This window comes from Megascapheus bottae, chromosome 20 (genome assembly GCF_031878675.1).
Source record: "Megascapheus bottae isolate mThoBot1 chromosome 20, mThoBot2.hap1, whole genome shotgun sequence".
Classification (NCBI taxonomy): Eukaryota; Metazoa; Chordata; class Mammalia; order Rodentia; family Geomyidae; genus Megascapheus; species Megascapheus bottae.
The window spans coordinates 16,033,004-16,051,115 of record NC_143528.1 but is presented as its reverse complement, the minus strand read 5'-3'; the positions used below and the strand labels follow the sequence as shown (position 1 = coordinate 16,051,115).

General features: G+C 38.8%; 1 protein-coding gene across 2 annotated transcripts in view; it reads left to right on the top strand.

Annotated features, from left to right (window-relative positions):
- Mtmr7 (myotubularin related protein 7) overlaps window positions 1–18,112 on the top strand; it is an 81,401-nt gene that overhangs the window by 37,459 nt on the left and 25,830 nt on the right. For both annotated transcript variants that reach the window (XM_090354005.1, XM_090354006.1), the window contains exons 4-6: window positions 21–178; window positions 7,684–7,812; window positions 13,690–13,824. In XM_090354005.1, the coding sequence (XP_090210131.1) occupies window positions 21–178; window positions 7,684–7,812; window positions 13,690–13,824 (422 nt within the window). The remainder of the gene's footprint in view (window positions 1–20; window positions 179–7,683; window positions 7,813–13,689; window positions 13,825–18,112) is intronic.

Sequence of the window (18,112 nt, the reverse complement as noted above, 5' to 3'; positions counted from 1 at the left end):
TCTTCTTCTTTTTCTTGCAGTGAAATATGAGGAGTTGTACTGCTTTTCATTCAACCCCAAGCTGGATAAAGAAGAAAGAGAGCAAGGCTGGATGTTAATCGATCTTAGTGAGGAATACAAGCGAATGGGCCTCCCCAATAATTATTGGCAGCTCAGCGATGTGAACAGAGACTATAGAGTGAGTGGTGTGACTTCCAAATACTTAATCCATGTGAAATCCTGATTTCAGATAGCTTAGCATGGCGGTATCTCCTATCGAGCTAGGTGTATTTCTTGGTCTCCCATGGTTATTGCTGGCTTACTTCCCTCCTGTACCTAGAGTAGGAAAGTCTGAGCAAGAAGAACCCCCTTTCCCCATGCATACTTCTTCCATAAGGGTTGAGACTCAGTGCCGCTCTCATGGACAGGCAGTTGGCTGGGAAGCTGACTTGGATTTTTGTCTCTCATCATATGTTTTTATAGAGCAGGAGTGATTAGAAGGGAAGTCAGAGAGACTGACGGCAGTTTGGCACCAGTTTGGTCCTTGATGTACTTATTGGACTCTTGATTGGTACACAAGGTCAGCAAGAGGTTCCCTTGAGAGATGTGCAGAAATGTGTCTGCACTTTCAGAAAGTGCTCTGCAAGGGAATGAACAACAATGGCAGACAAACTCCATGTTCTCTCTAGTGATAGTCACATATCCGAGTTGGTTTCCCTACTAATCCTTAATTTTTCTCTGTCAGTCGTGGGGCTTGAACTCTGGGCCTGGGCACCGTTCCCCAGCTCTTCAGCTCAAGGCTATCACCCTACCCCTTGAGCCACAGCTTCATTTCCAATTTTCTAGTAGTTAATTGGAGATAAGAGTTTCACAGTCTTTAGTGGCTGGGCTGGCTATAGCCTCCTGAGTAGCTAGGATTACAGGCATGAGCCACTGCGCCCAGCTTTAATTCTTAAATATCTTAAATAATAAAAGTAATGTAGTAGACAATTTGTGAGAGAGAAGAAAAGAAACAGAAAGGAACATCCACCATCCATTGCCTAAACAGTTTTTTTTCTTCTTTACTGTTGTTTAAGGTTTTAGCAAAGACTTACTTTAGTATAGCAAGATAAAGTAAATAGGTGAAAAAGGGGGAAAACATTTCTTTTCCCCATGAAGGAAATGGGAGTAAAGACTCAAAAGTGGCAGTTTTCATTTGTGGTCTTTGTACTGTGTGAACTAGAAGAATGGTGATGATGATGATGATGACGACGACGACAAGAAGATGACATACTTCTTCCTTCTACTCCTTTTCTTCCTCTTCCTCCTCTTCTCCTCTCTCCCTCCTTCATCTTCATCTTCGTGTGTGTGTGTGTGTGTGTGTGTGTGTGTGTGTGTGTGTGTGTGTGTTTCTGGGAATGGAACTCAGGGCCTGTTGCATTCTGGACAAGCACTTAGCACTGCACCCCAGCATGCCCAGCCCACTATTCTTTCATTTTAAAAAAGTCCTCTTTTGGTCTCAATTGTGTATTTTGATAACAGTTTTCTTTCCTAGGTAATACTTTCGTTTATTGGCCATTCATAGTAGTTCTTCCTCGAATTGCCTATTTCCATTCTTTTTTTCCATATATTTTTATTGTAATTAATAAAAAGGTTACATTATATTCACCAGATAGAAGGTGCATTACTTCACAAACATTGATACCCTTTCTCATGTCATGGTCCCCATTTACCACCCCCCCACACTCATCTTGATTTCCCCCGTCCCTATCTTATTTCAAATAACCAATAAGCATATATAGAATATATCAGATAACAAGGTGAAATATTGTAACAATATGAGATAACCAAGGGACAGTAGAAGAGATGAGAGATAACTTAGTACATTAAGGACAACAATCACTCATTATATGGCTTTTGTTTCTATATCCTGGAGGTCCTTACATTTAGCGTCATACTATATGGTCTTATGTATCTAAGTTTTGCTCTATTGTAAATCTCTGCTAGGAAAGCCCCAGGTTTCTACTGATTATGACAAATGAAGGAAACCATTGCACCTATGTTCCTTTGAGTCTGGCTTACTTCACTTAATATGATTTTTTTCTAAGTCTTTCCATTTCTTTACAAATGGGGAGATGTCATTCTTTCTGACAGCAGCATAGAATTCCATTGTGTATAAATGCCACATCTTGTTGATCCACTCATCAACTGAGGGACATCTGGGTTGGTTCCATATCTTCGCTATGGTAAATAGTGCTGCAATGAACATCGCTGTGCTAGTGGCTTTAGTATTTCCTTGTTTCTGGACGATTGGGTAAATGCCAAGCAGTGGAATTGCTGGGTTATAGGGGAGTTCTATGTTTCCTATTTCTATTCTTTTTTTTTAAAGCTTTTTTGTCTTTTACATATTGTACACTAGTAGAACTTCTTATGTAGTCTAGATAAAACCTCTTATTATATGTATAGCTGTTGAAATGTCTGAATTGTCAAGATTTTTTTTTTTTTGCCAGTCCTGGGCTTGAGCTCAGGGCCTGAGCACTGTCCTTGGACTTTCTCATATCATATCTTATGTTTTAGCATATTGTGAAAAAGTAAATTACTGTTTACCAATCTTTGTTGAAATTCAACACTATAAATTATATAATTATGTTTTTATTATATTATGCTTTTGTCATAAATCTTAATATCCTATAGCCAAGTCTTTCCATACCATTCTTCAGTATATCCTAAATTTACAAACTTCTTGGGGTAAATGAATACTCATGATATGGATTCTTCTTTGTAATTGTATTTTACTTTAACTATCGTAGCCTTATTTAATCCTTGTAAAATAGCTAGTTGAACGGTAATTCCTTTGTTGAACTACTTAAAGATAGTAACATAATTTTTTAAGTATATATATACATATATATATATATATGATTCTACACTAACTCTATCACCATATAGCTCAGATACAGTTTTTGGCTAATAGACAGTATAAATATTAAAGAGTGAATAATTGAACTGGAGAAATAAGTACCTAGGTAATATAATCAGATTTGTTTATTCTCATGCTAAAGCCTACTTTTGCACTGAATTTTCAGCCTTGACACAAAAGGCAAGGAAATCAGGATTTAGTAAGGAAAACTGTAAGTCTCTTTTTTTTGCCAGTCCTGGGGACTGAACTCAGAGCCTGAGCACTATCCTTGGATTTCCCTCTAGATTAATGCTCTACCACTGAGCCACAGCACCAGTTCTGGCTTTTTTATGTATGTGGTACCAAGGAATCGAACCCGGGTCTTCATGCATGCTAGGCAATCACTCTACCACTAGGCCAAACTCACGGCCCCCTGTAAGTCTTTTTAAAGAAAAATATGATATATATTTGGGCAAGAAAGAAAATTAAGCTGAGCTACGTGTAATGGAATAATGTTTTTGGAAGTATAGGTTCTTTTCATTTTTACGACATTTTCCTCTACAATTGGCACTACAAACATGACTCATGTACAGTCACCAATGTCCCTAAGTAGTAGACTGCAGAACATGTGTTACTCAGAATTTCTTTTCTGAAGTGACACGTAGCAAAACAAAGCTGTTAAACAAGCTGCTAGCAGAAAAAAAGTAAAAAACCTAGGGGATTTTCTGATTTCGTAAATGTTGAAATAGGGGGAAAGATGATGTGTACTTACCCCTTAACAGTTTAGAAATAGAATAAAAACTGTTCTTTCAGAAATTTTCCTGACTAGTAGTCCATTGAAAGAGTTTCATCCTAAGCCATTTCTTGGGATTTTAATTTCATGGTTAAGAAAATGTGTACTTTTCCCTCATTTGTTTCATAAATTATTTTGTACTTCTTGTAAATCCTTTGAGTTTGGTGGGGCCAATGACATCATATAATGGAAACGAAATAATTGCCTGTGAAAGCAATTACATCAGATATAGTCTATGAAAAGTTTGATCTCAAAACCAGTCCTACTATTTTCTATTTGGTGGTCTTGGGCAGGCTTATTATTATTATTATTGTCATCATGACACGTGCTTATGGTAGTATAACTCTTTCTTATTTTATACCTAACTTTGAAATTATCTTTATTTAAACAAAATAATTTGTATATGTTGCTAAGTTTTTTAATTGGACTCTTTTGGAGTAAATCTTAACCTACACTAGTCATTTTATTAAAGCTTATTCAGTTTCTTATGGTAACATCATTTATATAATATGTATAAGTATTACAACATATATATACTATATATATAACAGTTTTACTATTTACATTATATAAGTATATATTGGTAATATATGTGTTATTTTATTTATAAATTCTTTATTAATTATTTATCAATTATTTTAAAAGGTTCACATCCTCTTATTCTGCATTCATCATAAATTCCTTAATATAGACTTTAGGTCCAAAATGTCTAAGAAGAAATTTAAAAAAATATTTTTGGCCAGGCCTAGGGCTTGAACTCAGGGCCTAAGCACTGTCCTTGGGCTTTCTCAAGGCTAGCACTCTACCACTTGAGCCACTATACCACTTCCAGCTTTTTTTATGTATGTGGTATGGAGGAATCAAACCTAGGGCTTCCTGCACGCTAGGCAGGCACTCTGCCACTAGGCCACATTTCCAGTCCTGCTCTCTCATTTCAATTTGTCTTTACGATCTTTTGATTGTGCCTTTTGACACATGGAAGTTTTTTTTAAGTTTGATGTCTTGACTTTTATCAGTTATACTTTTGCTGTCATGAAAAAAAGAATGACAAATCATATTGTAAAGCCTTTTCCCTTATGTATATTTACATAAGGTTTATCATTTGGGATCTTATACTTAGTTCCTTAATCAACTTTAGGTAATTTTATTTTATGCTATATAAAGGTCATCCTTCATTTTTATTTTTTGCATGCAAATATCCAGTTTTCTAGCACCATTTGTTACTAAGTGATGAAGGAAGAGATATTCCTTTCTGATAACAGTTTGGGCACCCTTGTTGAGGATCATGTAATCATATCTAGGATGGTTAATTTATAGGTTCTCTGTTCCATTGGTCTGGTTCTCTATTTTTAAATATCACACTCTTTGATGATTGTAGTGTATGTGGTTTGTGATATATTTTGAAATCATTAAGTATGAATCTTATAATGCTGTTCTTGATAGAAATTGTTTGACTATATAGAAAACTTTGAGAATATGTATGAATTTTAGGATGAAGTTTTTTTTATTTTTGAAAAAATTGCTTTTCAGATTTTAATAGGATTTTTTTCTATAGGGTCCATAGGTTGCTTTGAGTATAATGGGAATGTGAAGGTGTCTTTTCATTTATTTGTATATCCTTCAATTTCTTTCAAACTGTTTTGTAATTTACAGCATAGAACTGTGATTTTAATTTTCTTTTTTCCATTGTGGGGCTTCCACTCAGAGCTTGGGTGCTGTCCCTAAACTCTTTCACTAAGGCTAGCACTCTACCAATTTGAGCAACAGCTCCGCTTCTGGTTTTCTGGTGGCTAAAGAGTCTCATAGATTTTTCCTGCTCAGGCTGGTTTTGAACTATGATCTTCAGCTCTCAGCCTCCTGAGTAGCTCATATTACAGGTGTAAGCTACCAGGGCCCAGCATGCAGGCTTAACTTTTTTTTAGTTGAGTTTGCTGTCTGCTTTGATGAGAGCAGTATACATTTTATTTTTTCAATCTGTAAAATGTTCAGAGGAGGGAAAACAAGATGATTGGGAGGGGTGGGAGAAGAGAAATGGGAACAAAAACATGAGAAGGGTTATCAGTGTGTGAGAAGTAATACACCTACTACCTGGCGAATATAACTGTAACCCCTCTATATGTTACGATTTTTTTTTTAAATGTTGTTCATGAAACTTGAGATCAGTAGAAGAGTCTGTTTTTCTTAGCTTTCTACATCTTCCTCTGCCTGTACTCATCAGAATGCTCTGTATTTAAGCTTTGGCCTGTTGAACTGTTTCCCCTCTTATTTGCTCTGCACCTTAGTGGAAAGCAGAAATGCTTGTAGCTGGTATTGTAGCTGGTTGTATCTGGTATTCCTAGATGGGAAGCCATGGCCAGCTGGTGCATTCCTGATCATTGTTGAGTTCAGGTTGTTGAGCTTTTGCTGCTTGCACATGCCATGCTATAAAGGTCTACATTTGTCTTTAAAGGAAGTGAGAGCTCTGCTACCCCTTGAGGGCAAGAGATTGTCCTTTGCTCCCTAGATGAGCAAAGAGGCAGACAACAAAGTGGGGAGACAACAATGTGCTCTCAGAGTTGAGAATGGGCTCTGGATATTTATCTTCTCTCTTGGCCTTATTCCAGGTTTGGTGCACATGAGACCATGATCTGAGCTAAGCTGCGCCTTTTCTACCCTTGGGAGACCTTCAGAGAGTCTGGATTAACTCCAAAACCTCACTTACCTCTTGATTTTTCAGGAGCTGTTTGTAATACATGTACTGGGAAATCTTGCCTATTACTTATTTCATTTACTCATAAAACTTTGCAGTTACTGTATTTAGAGTTGTTACCAGGAAGGGAGTAGGTAATTCCCAACTTACTGAAAACCTTATCTCTATTTAAAAAAAATTGTTATTTAAAGAACATGTCAGTCTGGTTCAATGATACATGTGTGGCAACGTAAGTCTCTTGAGCCTCAGGCATATGGGTGAGGTACCAGATTGCCAACTTGAGTCAGGTTTGAATACCAGGATGGCATGCGGAAGGAAGTATCATTTGCTCTTGGAACAGGATTTTCCTCCAGAGCTCATACTAGACTCTGTACTATGACGTCCTTAGTGAAGTTCTGAGATGATGTATTGAACAACTCCTTTGTGGTTCTTTGTCTTTTGCTCCATGTTGCACACAGTCTGGTGAACAGAAAGTGAAGGCAGAAAGGGTGGGTGTTGTGACAAAGCAATTGATAAGAGCTTATGAATTTCAGATTGACAGAAGGAACAAATCAGATAATATCCATCACAAAGCACTTTTTAATCCATTGTAGCCAAAAGAAATGGCTGCAGTGGCAACACCTTTCCTTATTGATGTGGCTCAGTATGTATTTCACCTCCACCTTAGGTCAGTCCATCTTTCTGAAGCATGCGACTGACAGTCCCCTGTGCGTCATTGAGCAATGATTTATTTCCTAGAAATCAGGCGCCTGTCTAGGCATATCCAGAGAGTCCCTCGGTATGTATAGCGATAAGGAAATGCAGGCAGATTGGGCAATCTGCCCACCAGGTCCACTTCACAAGACAGAATTGAAGGAAATGAAAACCTTCTAAAAGAGAGATCTGGAAGCAGGGTTGATGTTTGGAAAGGCAGGAGTATCCAGGAAGGGTGCAGGAATGCCCACAATTTATGTCAGGGACTCGGGAAAGCTGATTTCACTTCTGTCCATCTATCAATTAGGAACATCCCTGGGCAACTAAAGTTTTCTTAGTATCAGGATGCAAATTTTACAAATTTGATGAAGGAAAGGCTCACATGTACCACCCTGCCTGGCATGAGGAACTGTGATGAGATGCGGCCGTGCACAGGGGTGATGTGCTCAGGTGTCTTGCTTTCTCTCAGAATAATTTCATAGAATCAGCAATGCTTCCTTTCTCTGAAGCCATTTCTGGATTCTTCCAAGTAGCCTATGCTGTAACTTAGTTAAGAAAACTTTAGATGCTGCCCCTATATATGTGAGCATGGAATTTCTGGCTACACATGCCATGATTGCCTAAAAGTCTCTTTTCATTTTCTGCTAATAGGTTTGTGACTCTTATCCCACTGAAGTGTATGTTCCCAAATCAGCTACCGCACACATCATTTTGGGAAGTTCCAAATTCCGGAGTAGACGGCGATTTCCTGCCCTTTCTTACTACTATAAAGATAACCACGTAAGTCTCCAGACACGCTTTTGTTTTATGCTTTGCTTTACTTGTTTCATCATGTACAAGCATTGTTTTTAGTTACCTTGTGGCCTGGTGTGTGCATGCTTGAGTAATAATTATTATTATTTTGAGACAGAAGCTTTGTGCTGAGGGACAGTGTCCAGGCCCAGAGTTCAAGCCCCTCGACCAAAATACACACACACACACACACACACACACACACACATATATGATTCACATCTTAAAATTAAACTTGTAGCTCCAATGTATCACTTACCAAAAAACACTTTATATTTTAATAATGTTAGATTATTTGAAGCACACATCATTTTACGAATCTGAGGTCTTACTGAGGGTTATTTGCTATAGATGCCTCTGCTAAGGGTACATAATTCATTTGGATCCTGTGTCACCACGCATGGTTTTAGAATCATGTCCTGTTGATGAATTAGATGCCCCTAAGGCTGCGGGCGAAGCACAGACACCTGGCCCTGTTCATTACTCACTGTTTAGGAGAAGAGGATGTTCTATGCCATGAAGGGTAGCGTTGCAGTAGGGAAACAGGGTAACCATACCAGGAGGTAGGATAGGCAGGAGCTGAAACCCCGTACTTGGGAGAACAGGAGATGCCTTGTGTGTTATATCAGGGACATTGTTTAATGAGAGAACCTTCTCACTAGAGGAAGATTGTGGCCTCAGTTTTAAGAGATGTCAGAGAAACCATAATATTAATTCGAGACCTACATCAAACGTGAACTGTGTGGAGCCAGACATAATCTCTTCGGAATCTAATAACTACAAATCACAGAGATGTGTAGATATTCCTTGAGTACAGAACTCTGCGTATGTTTGTACTAGAGAGCCCTTAGATTTGTTCTGCCCTTTCTTATTTATTATTGTGATAGTATTTTATTTTGTTTCGTTTGCCAATTCTGGGGCTTGACCTCAGGATCTTGGCACTGTCCTTGAACACTTTTTGCTCAAGGCTACCACTCTGCCATTTAAGCCACAACACCACTTCTGGCTTTTTCTGTGTATGTAGTTCCCAGAAATTGAACCTAGGGCTTCGTGCATGCTAGGCCACGCTCCCAGCCCTGTGATACAGTTTTAAAAGATGTTATTTTGCTTTAAGTTGTCACAATATAGTCTCTAAAATCCACAGCACAAACCACTTAAAGATTTCTCATGAAGCAGTTTTTCCTAATAAGAATACAAACTTATTTGCAGTCTTTACATATTGGAATTTCCTGTGTGTTAGACACAATTCCTAGGATTGTTACTATCTTATATATACTTTGTCACACACTGTGGTTTTAATATCATATTTTGTAAAAGAAATAGATTTAAAAAATCTGTTTAAAAAAAAGTAGATTCTTGGGCTGGGAGTTTGAGCTAGTAGTAGAGTGCTTGCCTATCCTGCAAGAAGACCTGGATTTGGTTTCTCAGTACCACATACACAGAAAAAGCTAGAAATAGTGCTGTACCTCAAGTGTTAGAGTGCTAGCTTTGAGAAAGCCCAGAGACAGTGCTCAGGCCTGAGTTCAAGCCCTAGGACTGGCAAACAGATTTGGAGAAGAAATGTAAATTACCCAAGATTATATTGAGTGAGAATCAAACTACAGCAAATCAAGCCAGATCTTCTAGACTACTGATTTGAGAACTGTATCTGGCTATGACTTTTTTTTTTTTATCAGTCATGGGACTTGAACTCTGGGCCTGGGCATTGTCCTTGAGCTCTTCAGCTCAAGGCTACTGCCATTCCCTCTGAGCCACAGTGCCACTTCTGGTTTTCTAGTGGTTAATTGGAGATAAGAGTCTCAGGGACTTCAGTGCTTGGGCTGGCTTTGAACCATGATCCTCAGATATCAGCCTCCTCAGTAGATAGGATTTTTTTTTGCCAGTCTTGTGGCTTGAACTCAGGGCCTTGGCATTGTCCTTGGGCTTTCTCAAGGCTAGTGCTCTACCACTTGAGCCACAATGCCACTTCTGGCTTTTTCTGTATATGTGGTACTGAGGAGTCGAACCCAGGGTTTTGCGCATACTAGGTAGGCACTCTACCACTAGACCACACTCTTGGCCCCTGTCTGACTTATTTCCTCCTAAGGTGCAATATTATTTTGGTTAAGAATTCAGGATCAAGAACTACATTGTCTGGATTTGAATCTTATTCTTTCCAGTTAGTAGCTATGTGGTCTTATACAAATTCCTTAACCTCCTTACGTTTTGTCTTGTTATTTCATCTATATGTAATAAGTCTTACTCCAAAAGGTAATTAAGGAGGCTAAATAAGCTATATAACAGGGTCTGCCACATAGCACTCGAAATGTGCTAGATTTTGTGTGTATGTGCATGTACATGCCAGTTTGGGGGATTAAATTCAGGGCCTGATCTCATACCCTGATCTTTATTTTTGCTCAAGGCTAGTGGTTAATTGGAGATAAGAGTCTCAGGGACTTTAGTGCTTGGACTGGCTTTGAACCATGATCCTCAGATCTCAGCCTCCTCGGTAGATAGGATTTTTTTTTTTTGCTAGTCCTGTGGCTTGAACTCAGGGCCTTGGCATTGTCCTTGGGCTTTGTCAAGGCTAGTGCTCTACCAATTGAGCTACGGCTTCACTTCTTGTGTGTTGGTGGTTAAACTGGACATAAGAGTCTCATGGGCTTTCTTGCCCAGAGCTGGATTTGAACACAACTATTTGATTTCAACCACCTGAGTAGCTAGGATAACAGGCATGAGTTACTGATGCTCAGAAAGGAAATTTTAACTATCAATAGGATTATGAATCAGAGGCTCTTCTGGAAAGGTGCACCTAAAAAAGTTTTGTCCTCTGATCTCAGGTTGTTGAGATCTGTTAGAAACACTTCCAGGTACTAATGGCTCACATCTCTAATCCTAGCTACTTAAGAGTTTCAGTTCTGGAGGCTGACAGTTCTAGGCCAGCCTGATAAGAAAAGTCTGCTAATGACACTTTCAAAATAATGAGCAAAAGCAAGGGTGGAGGTACAGCTTAAGTGGTAGACTACCAGTCAAGAAACCAAGTCAAGGAAACTCAAGACCTTAAGTACCAAAAACAAAAACAAAAACAAAAAACAAAACAAAAATGTTGCCAGATGATGAAAATACTCTCTAAATAGCTAAACTATTACAGGTATGGATAGGGTTCACAAAAGCACTCAGAAACTACCTTCTAGTCTCTTCAGAGCTGAAGTATATAAACAGTCACTGAGTTGACAAAGAATTCCATTGGAACACACCATAGGTATGAAGAAAAGGAAATTGCAAAAATACCAAAGTTTAGTGTGGTAAATCCAGTTTATTGTTTTTAGTGTATCTCTGTTCTGTCCTAACCCCTCATTTAAAGGTAGTTGCTGGGCATGGTGGAAAATACCTGGAGTCCTCACTATTGAGGAGGTGGAACTAGGCAGAAGTGCTGCAAAACAAATGAAAAGAACTGGTGAACTGGCTCAAATTGGCACTGAAATGAATCACCAATCTCCTCCCCCTCTCTTTCTTTCTCTCTCCCTCCCTCCCTCCCTCCCTCCCTCCCTCCCTCCTCACAGGCACACACACAATCTGTCTGCTTTCCTCTAGAAGGCAATTAGTAACAGTTGTAGTTACTAACCTCCTTCATTTCATAATCAGAATCTCACTGGTTTAAACAGTTTAGGTATGAGTATTCTCAGATTATTTCTTGTAAAGTTTCCACCCTCTTCTCTTCTGATGGAATCAAACAGATTGCCTGGTGGTAGCTGTCTTTAACTAATATTTTGCTAACCCAGATAAAGTTCCCTAAAATACCAACTCACAGTGATGTTCTTTCCAGTCAGAATTCTCTCACAGCTGGGTGACAGATCGTGACTCCTTAGGATCAAATGAGTGGGACTCCAATACAGGCTGTCCATGGCGATTTGCTGTCCACTGGACACAGCTTTAATTTGCTCACCAATCCCCTTTGGTCACTGCTGACATTTCGTCTTAGTGATGATCCTTGCCTGGCTCTCTGTCCTCTACCATCTCCTGACTCGGATCCCTTTTCCTCCTCACTGTTCAAGACTTACATACCCTTTCCTTTAGCTCCCCCTTCCCATACACTACCCTCCTAATTGTGAAGCAGGTCCAGTACCCTTGAACTATTTCAGCCCATGTGACTCCAGAATAATACTAGAATAATACTAGAAGCTGTATGGTCACTGTTCTATGATTCCTAGTCACTTGAGCTAATGAGAAATAAACCTTTTTTTTCTAGTAAGGGACATTGAAGCTCATGTCTTTCTGATGAAACTCAAGCCTTTGGTGTGTTGTTATGTGTTGGGCTTTTAGGACAGGAGAGTTAGGGGTTGATCTCAGAGCAAAGATGGGGTCAGTATTTAAGCCATGGAATGGATGATGATGAGAGGAGTGTTTGCACTGTTTTGTCCTTTAGTCTTCCCTGAGGCTGACCATTGCTGTCTGCATCTTCTCATACAGTAGACTAATTATAGATTCTTTGAATTATTCATGTATTTCAGTGATTTACATTTACTTTTTAAGAAACCTTACCCCACAACATATAAGACCGAGCAGTCCCAGTATAGATTTCATTGAGTCATTCATATATTTTGTTCATAGATTTATATTATCTTAAAAACAGCCAATAGCTGGGAGCAGTGGCTCACACCTGTAATCCTAGCTACTCAGGAGGCTGAGATCTGAGGATCATGGTTCAAAGCCAGCCCAGGGACTAATAAGTTCAAGAGACTCTTGTCTCCAATTAACCACTAGAAAACCGGAAGTGGTGCTGTGCCTCAAGGGGTAGGATGGTAGCCTTGAGCATGAGAGTTCAGGGACAGCGCCCAGGCCCAGAGTTCAAGTCCCATGACTGACAAAAATAAAACATAAAAACAAACAAAAAACCCAGCCAAGTCCATAAAAAAGTACCATGAGAATATTCATTTTTTAGTTTCCAGGATATCTATCATTGGTTACTGATCATTCAGGAAAAAGGGGCAATCTACAGACTTGGGGCCTCTAGAGGATTGGCTCTAGGATTCACAGCACACATTGAAGTCTGAGGACACTTAATTAACATATATACGTGGTATCCTATTTCCATTCGGTTACCTGTACACATCCTCCCGAGTACTTTAAATCATCTCTAAATTACTTCTGGATTCTTTAAGAAATAATGACAAAGGAATCCTAATGGAATTAGTACAAACAGGTTTTGCTCTAGATATTTGGCTGTACTTATGGGTGGTTGAATCCACCATTGGTTGAATCTAGAGATGTAGGGCTTGCAAGTGCCAAAGGATGACTCTCCTGTGTTAGAGTTACAGGGTAGGGAAATTCCAAGATTGAATGCAATTGATTCTGAAGAAATTCCTTGCTTCGCAACATGCCTAGTGCAGGTATATGCCTGTTGTTTTTAGGCACCAAACCTAGTAACCTGGACTTGGTGAAACTTTAACGTTTAGAATTAGGATTGATGTTTTCAAATAGACTAGTTTTTTAATGATTAAAGTATTTTTAATAATCTTGCTGTTGATAGCAGTCTGTAAGTTTGAATGGCCATTTATTTCATTGTCCAGCAGGACAATGAAAGAATATCAGGGAAAAGGAAAGTAGATTATTTAAATGGTTACAGTTTCAAGAGCTGGATCTTATCTAAACATCTTCACACATTCCTAATATTGTACACAGAGTTTTTGTGCTGCTTGCCCATGTAGTGGTTTCTTTGACCTGAATTGAAAAGCAAAACTCTGTTTCCACAATTTTCCCACCTTTTTATAAGCTGGCATGGGTGTAGATGAACTAAAACTCTCTTTGTTCTGGAGATAGACGCTGAGAGTCTCTGCTGGGTGCAGTTGCCTAATGGTGCCATGTTGTTGTGGCGTTTCCACACAGGCCTCAATCTGCCGCAGTAGCCAGCCCCTCTCTGGCTTCAGTGCCCGGTGCCTAGAGGACGAGCAGCTGCTCCAGGCCATCAGGAAGGCCAATCCGGGAAGTGACTTCGTTTATGTTGTGGACACCAGGCCTAAAGTAAGTGTCACCATTCTGAGCCATGTGAGAAAATCGAAAGCAAGGCAGACCTTTCAGGCCCCATCGCTAGTTCTGATTGCATCACCAGCAAGGAGCTGTTCCACTTCCTGCCTGAGTTCCTGGGATGGCTGGCCGTGTTGAGTCCTTTTCCTATTTCATCTACTCCTAGTTGATACTGGCACATGATGAATGAGTACAGTTTAATATCAGAGACAACTTCCCTAGTATATGTACTTATCATCTGATTTATTTCTAAAACATGTCTTTCTGCTCTGACAGCATGGGATTTACTGTGGGGCTTGAACTGTTCAATTGTTGTGACATACACCTGTACTTTTTCTAATTTTATTTGTAGTGACCCTGTATCTATTATCTTTTGATATTTTTTTAAAAAAAACTAGAGACATGTAAACATATATATTTAAAAAAGGTCTGTTGTGAAGTAATGCACCTTCTATCTGGTGAATATAATGTAACCCTTCTATAAATTACAATAAAAATATATGGGGAAAAAAGGGTCTGGAAGGATAAACCCTAAGCTATTAAAGTTCCTTAGAGAAGGGAAAAGGATTAGAGGAGGTCTAGAATTTTCTACTTGTCTATTTTTATAGTATAATATACATAATATGATATATAATATAACCTATTATAATATACCATTATATGTAATATATAATCTAATATATGATATATAATATATTATGCTACACATGTTACCATATATTATAATATATAACATATAATAGATAAATATATAATATTTAAGATGATAACATAAAACATATACATTAATTTTCCAATTTATGAAAGCATTTGCTAGGAAATAATGCTAGTCACCAAGAAGTAAGTAACTTAACTCAAACTCACCCTTGGTTTTGTTTAAGGAGACTCAGTGTTGGGTATAAGACAATTTCCAGTTGAGAACCAAGTGGAATATTATTCAGGTATAACAAGAAACAAGGTACTGGTGCAAAACAAAACATGGCTGAAGATTGAAATGTTATACTAATAGGCAGTCACAGAAGAGCCCTTATTTGTAAGATTCCTTTTATCTCCAATGCCAGAAATAGGCAAATTAGCAAGGAGAGACAATGTTGCCTAGGACTGTTAATGTATAGATTTCTCTTTGGAATAAAACAGATGTTCTAAAATATAGTGAAAGTTGCATTACATGAACATTCCCAATTCCAAACATCATTGAATTGTGCATTTTAAGTTGGTGATATGGATGGCATGTGAATTATGTCAGTGTCAGAAAAATAACACAAATAAGCCAGGCATGGTGGCTGACACCTGTAATCCTAGTTACTCAGGAGGCTGAGAGCTGAGGATCAAGGTTCAAAGCCAGCCCGAGCACAAAAGAACCTGAAACTCATCTCCAATTAACCTCTAGAAAATGGGAAGTGGGGCTTGGTTCAAGGGTAGGGTAGTAGCCTTGAACTGAAGAGCTCAGGGACAGTGCCCAGGCCAGAGTTCAAGCCCATGACCCCCCCACACACACACAAAAAAGACAAAAAAGGAAAAAATAACACAAACAAATAAAAAGAATGACAACAGAAAATAAAATAATGGGATCGAATATTGGAGTGACTTAGATTATATTCCACAGGTATTTATAGACATGGTCTACATTTGTCAATGGAATGAAAAATAATAAGACTGGGTGCTATCTTTGGGTCACTTCTTAGAACCTGGTAATTGACTGCTTCTCTGAGCCTCATCTCACCAACTATTGGGATTAGTACATTAGATCACTTGACCTGCTGTTCTTACAGTGTAAGATCAGTGTCTTACTCATAGCCGTGACCTCAGAATAGTCCTATTTCTGACCATAGCATGTGTGTGGAAGATGACATGCGTAGTGAGAATGGGTTTACTCTCAGGTGTCAATCTGTGAATCAGCCATAGAAAGCAACAGTGACATATGATAGATCACATATGTGTCCTAACAGGTTATACAGCAAGGGTCCCTTTCTTTTAAATAAATTGTTAAAGCACAATACACAGATACAAACTTCAAATCAGAAATAGAAGCAGCTTCACTGCTTAACTATATTTACTTGTAAGAAATCTACTTTTCGACTTAAGCTTTGCTTTTGGCTTGCATTTTAACTCCATTCTTAGAACTATGTTCTCTTGTCTTCCCATATCTTTTGTATAATTAAAATAGAGCTGCTTTTAATTTCCTAGTAATTGCAGATGATGGAATGAATGGCTGCTTCATAGATACACTAGAGACAAGAGGTATAGAGAAAAGACAGAGCCTTTATCAAATAGAGATTAGAAAGTCTTTTTCTTTTGCCTCTCCTGTGTTTCCAGGGTTAAGTACAGGCCAATAATCAGGTGCTAATTTAAAAGCTAGTAATATAAGTTTGTACTATGTTATGTAAGCCTAGAATGTAGCAGCTGTAGGGCCAGGCATATTGCAGATTTAAAACAAATTAATCAAAGGAGTTGATCTGCAGAGTATATTTAGCACTCAATGTGTTTACTTTCAGTGTTAAGTAGTTTGAAACTGCTGCATTAAAGAAAATTGGCAGCTCTTGTGTTCATCCATGCACATGCATTTCACATAAACTGTTTGCTTCCAGCTTTCATTCTTTTAAATATCACATCTATTGACTTATGTCCCAGTGTGTTAGACTTTTTTGGTAGCCAGGACACTGAGCCAATGGTCCACAGAAGTGTAAACCATAGCACCCAGGCACTTTCCAGGTTTGATCACAGGTTTAATTAAAAGAGAAGGCTTGAGAGGGAGACCCAATCCTCATTTAAGCAAGGCTAGCTCCACAGGAGAGTATGTTTGATGAAATTCTGACTTTTCCTGACGGTGCAGTAGTGGGAGACAGAGGTGGTGCAGTTCTCATGCATGTGCAGTAGTGCAGATGTGTTCAGAATATTCCATCCTTGAGGTCACATATCGGTGCTAGAGTTTGGTGCTTTAAGAAAAAAAATACAGAAAAAAAGTAGTATAACTTGTTGAATTGCAAGATGAGGAATAGCTCATTTTTATCTCAACCTTGCTCATGAATTTATCAAATGTTCTAGAAACTTGCTGAGCTTTCAGAAATGCCAGGTGCTTTCTCATTTAAATCTTTTAAGAACCCTGCAGCTTAGGTTTTCTTCCTTTCTGGAGATGAAAGAGATTAAAGACCCCATACAGTTCAAGGGCAGATACCAGATTTAGAGATAGGTTTATCGGACTCCATAGCCAATGTGCTTTGTGTTTGAGCATGGTGTTTTTTCTGTTTGCAAAGACAATCTCCAGTGAAACCTTATACACACATGTGAAAGCTCTGAAGCTCTGGAGGGTTACCGTAGCTGAGTTGAGCCCAGACCCAGGGAAATTGGAGATGCAAAATCTCAAGGACCAACTGTGAGTTCATCCAGAATCAAGCCAGGGCAACAGGAGCTGTTAATAAGTGGTGTGTCATGAAAGGAACAATGTTCATACATGCACCTGTCTTAAGTTGATGCTCAGCCTTTTGTTCTTGCTCCCTTGCCAAAGATTGGCTTCTTAGTTATGGCGTCTGATTTCATTATGTCAGTGATTCCTTTTCATTATGTAACACGTTGTCTCATGAGATGTTTTCCTCTTTCTCTGGAACTGATGATGGTGTCTACTCCCTGAATCCTGGAACGGTGTCTCTAAGAGATACAGATGTGAAGATTATAAGTGCCTGCAAGAACAGAGGCTAGGGTCCAATTTTCTAGTTTGATGTGGGACGCACTTGCTGCTGGCCACTGTGGTAAAATGCAAACAAATGAGGATAGAAATGTAACAGCGTGACAATATAGTGGCATGCCTGTTCAAGGATGGGGGGAATGTCTAAGTCAGGCTGGACATAAACCATCTTGCTAGACCTTTTCTAAGAGGGCTTGTACACTGGGAGTCCCTGACTGTAAGTGACTGTAGAGTATATACTATAGTGCCAGGGAAGCTGGGAAGATTGGAAGTGGGCTGAAATTTCAAATTAAACTGAATGGAGATGACCTATCTGAACATTCCCCTAACGCTACTAAATCTTACCCCTGGCATATGATCTCTAGGGGCTTGAGTTATAGACATTGCTAAGGATGACGCCATCTCATATTTTCATGTTTGTGGCACAAATTAAGGCTCTTTGTTTAATAAGTAAATAAGGAGGGAAAAGAACTATTATTTGATGGCCTGTGTTAGGGTATGGCTAGCCAAGACCTCCTCCTGTAAAAAGTCAACTTCTATTTTTAGGCTCTCACGGTTCAAGTAGGAAATGTAGCTGGTGAAATATTTTAAACTTTATATTAT